Source organism: Myripristis murdjan, chromosome 13 (assembly GCF_902150065.1).
Source record: "Myripristis murdjan chromosome 13, fMyrMur1.1, whole genome shotgun sequence".
Taxonomy (NCBI): Eukaryota; Metazoa; Chordata; class Actinopteri; order Holocentriformes; family Holocentridae; genus Myripristis; species Myripristis murdjan.
Genome location: NC_043992.1, coordinates 23,934,059 through 23,940,058, shown reverse-complemented (window position 1 = coordinate 23,940,058; position 6,000 = coordinate 23,934,059). Strand labels below are relative to the sequence as shown.

General features: G+C 41.5%; 1 protein-coding gene across 1 annotated transcript in view; it reads right to left on the bottom strand.

The window, feature by feature from the left end:
- Positions 1-6,000, bottom strand: part of cwf19l2 (CWF19 like cell cycle control factor 2) — a 37,154-nt gene that overhangs the window by 5,612 nt on the left and 25,542 nt on the right. Inside the window, exons 12-13 of the mRNA XM_030067681.1 lie at positions 3,496-3,624; positions 2,681-2,818 (exon numbers count right to left, since the gene is read on the bottom strand). Of these exons, the coding sequence (XP_029923541.1) occupies positions 2,681-2,818; positions 3,496-3,624 (267 nt within the window). The remainder of the gene's footprint in view (positions 1-2,680; positions 2,819-3,495; positions 3,625-6,000) is intronic.

The window sequence follows — 6,000 nt, the reverse complement described above, 5'->3', positions numbered from 1 at the left end:
AAGAGAAGTATAAAAGGGCTGAAAAGAGAGAGATGGGTAAATTGATAGATGGCTTATATAGGAAAGGATGGAAGTAGGGTAGAAGAAGGGAGGAAGGTCAAGAGAAAAGGGCCAGAGGAAAATTTAGAGTGATGGAGAGATGGAAGGGAAGCTGTTGGGACAATACAGTACAGTTATACATACATGCAGTATCTATCTCGCCTGCAGATCATAAATCTATAGTTGTGATTATCGGAGGTATTTAGAGAATCCCTGCCATGGTAACTGTAGATGTATTTTTAGTGTCACTCTTTGTAGGTGCAGCATGTGTGCTTATTTTTATGTGTGTGTGTGTGTGTGTGTGTGTGTGTAATGTGTAATGTGTATATGAGCAAGGGCAAGTGATTGTGTGTGTGTGTGTGTGCGCGCGCATGAGTGATTGAAAGACTGTGCAAGTGAGGGTAGAGAAAGTGAGAGGAGACGGAAACACCATGGACAGAGCTAACGCAGTTGACTTTTTTTTTTTTTTTAATTGCCATGGCAACTCTGCTGTCTCATTGTTTATTAATACTTTCTTCTTTCTCTCTCTGCCTCTGTCTCTCGCTCTCTCAAATGCACACACCTGTCAGGTAGGATTTTAACATAGCATGTTCCTGACATAGAATCTGCAGGGACTAAGGGGTACAAAAGAAAAGAGGAGATGTGAAAGGAAAACACAAAATGTGTTTCCACTCCTTAAACAATGCAGTCTGCATCTTTTTCCAACACACAGAGGAAGAGAGACATAAACAGAGGGACAGAGAGAGAGACACGCAGTATATGACAGTAAGAGAGAGGGAGACAGAGACAGAGAGAGAAGGATAAGGGAAGAAGCAAAATGCCTGCCAATTTGACACTACAAATCCCAAAAGGCCGCTGTCTCTGCTCCCCCCCAGGGAAGCGTGACATATTTGATAGAGCTGATCGTTCACATGAACACACTTGTATACACTCAGTGCAGGGCAGAAATCATACCTCCACCAGACTGATATCCCTGTCTGCCTTCATCTAACTCTGCTCACATCACTGCAGTGTTGCCTACAGCAGTGGAAACAGCATGTCAAAACCTGGCTGAAACCCAAAGATGAGCTGCAGAGGGATTAAAAATGGTTTCCTAAATTATTCTCAACAAACTGGTACCAGCAGCAGAGGGAATAAGTCCATTAATTAGTCTGGCAAAATCTGTATCAAAACGTTTAAGTTAAAACAGTCAAAAAATTTGGGATAACAGTACAGGGATCAAATTTTTATTTTTTCTACTTGCCAAGGCAGGCTAATAGGACCAAGCTCTATTTATCCCTCCCTGAATAAATTGTGTACAAGTTTCAACTAAATTCATGAGGCTGGTAAGTCCCTCTGCTCATCTATCTTAGTAATATTCTTTACACAACATACAGGTTTGGTTCTGCCAGCTCTTGTTGCAGATATCATTTTTGTTTGCAATAACCAATGATGACCTAAAACAAATGAGCCCGCCTGATATGCCATTGTGAAACTGTTGACCAAAGTTACAAACAGTACAGGACTGACTGAACTCAAGAAAAGTGCCACTTTCGCTTCATAATCTGATGCAGCTGCCACTATGTCCACTCCACCCCTCTGACTAAGTCTGAGGTGGCATCCCATCTAACTGGTCAGAGGAAGCACGACAGAGAGGAGAGCCAGCCAATGTCAGAGAAGAAAGGAAAAGACAACAGCCTTATCACTGGGTGACAAAGTAAGACCGCAACATTTTTTTGAAGCACTGAATCAAACTGTGACCAGTGACTGAATAATCCCATTGGGAAATTCTTATGCCAAACTGTAAACCACTAGCAGAGGTAGGTTTTTCATCTGGTGCGCCTCCGAGCAATCTCAGGTTAATCTTCAGATTCAAATGAAAAATAAATAAAAAATATAAAAAAGCTCAGTTTTCTAACAATCACACTATTCTTGCAAAGTAACTGATTACGTTGCATTCAGTTCACTGTGTTATGTCAACATACACCAGGTATTAGCAAACTTAGCCTGAGTGAGTGAATTCCAGCCTTAAGTTGCCATGTTGCAGTGATCCCTGCCATCAGGTTGCCAGATTGTAGAAAATCCAGCCCCTGCATTGCCGGCTATGGAAACAGCAGTCTTGGGTTTGTACAATTGAGAAAAAAAAAAAAACAAACAAACAAAAAAAAACAGCAGAACACTGACTTGGCAGCTTGCAATTCCTCCAACTTTGGAGTTAAAAAGTTTATTTAATTCAATGACAAACTGTCTAGTCTGGTAATAACTATCTCATCCATGTTGCCCTGCTGTGTTAAACTCTGATTTTCCCTTAAGTAGCTTCACAGTTTCAAAGTTTTTTTTTTCCCCATATTGTATGACATAGCACATGCATATTCTGTATCTGCATCTGTATCTATCTGCAACACTTCGTTGAAGCTACATCACACTTGTATTGAGTGAAAAATTCAACTCCAAGAAGCCATGGTTTTGGACGCAGCATGACATCACGTAGAAAATATCTAGATATCTCATACTTTATTTTCCTTTGACTGAGCTGGACATATTTGGCATCTTTGGAAACCTTGGGCTGCCCTCTAGAATTTAGTGGAGAGCGACAAACCCGTCAATGGGACCGGCAGGATTTAAGAGGTTGAGGATTTAAAAGTAGCCTGTCTAACGGTACCTTGGAAGCCATGCGGGAGTAAAGGGCGTTCTGATCCTGCGCTGAGCTCATCTTCTCCCTCCTGACCATCTCCTGCAGACCCACACTGTCATCGTCCTGGAAGTACCGCACACGCTCCCCAGCCACATGGGTCTCAATCTGTGATGCAAACACACAGAGACAAAGAGGTGGAAGAGATTAAGAATAAATGTCATCAAAAAAATGAGCAGAACATAGCCAAAATGGGAATCAGGAAAATAGGAAAATATTCACTGGAAACATATGGTTGCTGTTTGTCAAAAAAGGGGGACAATGATAGCAAGAGAGACAGCAACAGGTCAACAGAGTCCAAAAGAGACAGATAAACAAGACAGATATTGAAATGGACATGAGAGAAAGAGGGAGACAGCATCTTGGAGTCAAAAAAATGAGGAGGGACATATTTTTAAAAATGTAAAATACACTGTGCTGCACCATAAATTCATTGGAACCATAAACAGAGAATGTTCTGGAGAGCTTTGTTTATGTTACACACGTTTATAAGTCAGGTGGAGCCCCTGCTTTCATTTCACACACTGACAAACACCACATATCTAGGAACCAAAAGCATAAAATAAATCTCTCTTTTGCTCCCTCTCTCTTCTCTAAACTATTATAGGAGGGATAGTCGGACAGCAGTAATCTACATTAGAAATGGATGGGAGCTGAGCCTCCAAAAATCCTAGAATGCTGTGGGGATTATAAATAAATAAATAAATAAACACATAAATAACACTAAAAAAAAAAATCTGCTTCCCTCTCTCCTCATCTCTCCCACCCCTCTTCACTTTCTGTACCGCTTTCTTTTTCCGTCGTCCTCCGCGGGGCTCCTGAGGTCCAGAGGGGGCGTTGACTGGCCAGGCACGACCTGATTGGTCTGTTCTGAACAGCAGGACTTCCTGGTCCTCAGCGGAGGGTCTTGAGTCCTGACACCAAAACAAAGACAAAGTGTTTTTCCAGGTTGCACTTGTCTTCAGGAGGTATTTCACAGTATGTTAATAAACACAAACAAATCCTCACTTGACTAATTCCATTCCCAAGGAGCTGAAACAGATTATTTTTAAATCACTGAAATATTGACATTGTTGGCATTTAACTTAGCCTCAAAGCAACGTAAAATGAGTGAGCTCAAAATATGTCTGTAGCACTGACATTTCAGACTCTCTGACCTCTAGACCACCATGCTGCACAAATATCTCTAAAATCTTATAATGAAAATATGAAACATCTCCATAGGTTAACATGAATAAAGAGCAATCAGTAAAAGCTGCCCTGAGGCTTGTCATCATAACACGTTACTTTGCCCCACTTTGCACTTTACAAATCTGGTGTCGAGGTCAGGCCACATGCACTAATACAATTGCAGCTTGACATTTGTGAAGGGCTCATCTCCCAGAGGGACAAAGCAAGTTAGATTATTTAGCCACGTGACAATCAGTAGGTAGCCAGCAGTAGAGACAACATAGAGAGCAGAATCTAGACAGGGCAAAGAGATTAGTGACATGTTTAACTGTTTTCAAGGGGAGCAGTGTTTTGCAGAGAATGTAACTGGCAGGGGGCAATGTAACTGTCTGTTTAAATTATTTGAAAGAACACATTAGCCTATTGTTGATGGCTATTTTTTAAATTCACCATTTTAATTCTAGTTCATTGTCCACCTATTTTTAGTGTTTTTACTCAAATCACTTTAACCTGCTTGCCTTGTTTTCTCTTCACACACACACACACACACACACACACACACACACACACACACACACACACACACACACACACACACACACACACACACACACACACACACACACACACACACACACAAACTACACTTCTCAGTCTCACTGTACATACAACGGCTGTCCGCTCTGACAATTTCTTTGTCAGCAGTGTGTTTCATAAACTCGCCTGTTTAGGATTTTTTCACCCGTGATTCAAGTTTCACAAGAGCAGGTGAGCCACGTGTTGATGTGGCTTATTATTAATGCTGTATCAAAACAATCAAAACCAACACGGTATCAAATGACACTTGCTTTGTTGAACACAGTGGTACTGAGGGTTTTAAAAGTATCAAATTTTGATACCCACCTCTACTAATATCATTTAGACTGTGTGTGTGTGTGTGTGTGTGTGTGTGAGAGAGAGAGAGAGAGAGAGAGAGAGAGAGAGAGAGAGAGAGAGAGAGAGAGAGAGAGAGCGTTTCAGCAAAATAAAGTGAATAAAGTGCTGGTTATATAGAGACGGTGACCATGAAGGGGGGAGGAGGGTGATCTGAAGCTGTGGCGCTAATGGGAAACCCTGAATTAGTTGAATTAAACTTGGTTGGCTGGCAATATACCTGGAAATAGTGCCCAAGTATAACACATTTGTGGGAAAGACTGGGCACACATCCACTGTGACGTTTTAAACTCAACAGAATTCCATTTCCAGGACTGAAAAACAGACAGATTTTCCTAATCGCCAAGATGCAGGTTCAGATGCAAGTGCTCCTCGGGCCATTTTAGGTGAGCATCTATGCAGAAAGCTAGCTGGGATGACAGAAGGATTGATAAAGATGGGATTTTGTCACTGTGGGAATCAAGGACAATTGCGGCAAATCCACCCCTGTACATCCACTTTCAAAACATACTCATCCAGTCTTTGTAGACTTATGCTTATACCTAGTTTACCATATCGCATCAAATAATTTTTAGCATTGCCTATAGCATTAGCAAGCAGTGGATTAAAGATTTGCACATGATCGCCAACCCTCCTGTCTTGATACGGCCCCCTCTGCAGCTGAGAAAGCAAACTGTACCGACTATCAAAGGCTCACCTGACAACTGATCCTGCTGCTCTTGTAATCGCCCCGTCTAGACTACATGGATGTAATGCAATGTTGACCGCGACGAGTTCTGTCTAGTTGATGTCTATCCATGCTAAGTAAAGGTTCATATAGGCTCTATGCCAAGCTGACTTTCATGAGGTTGAATCAAGTTTTAGGGGGGAAAACACCAGCTGAGCTGAAGTGGGACAAAAATTGCGTAACAACGACTTGTTCATTCGTTCATTTTATTTTGCAGCTTTGATGCTGGATTATCAAAGCAGAGGTGGTCCAACAAAAATCTGCTGATCCCAGGTCCCGGTTATTTGACCTTATAAAAAACATACCAGTATGTAAGAATTTAAGAATGTTCCCAGTCATGTTGCAGCAGATGAAGTGAGTCGCAGATCCTCTTAATGCGAGTAAAACAAACAGCTAAACCTTATGAATAATGAGCCACTGAGCATGGCTGAAGAGTACAAATATCTTACTTGCCATACTT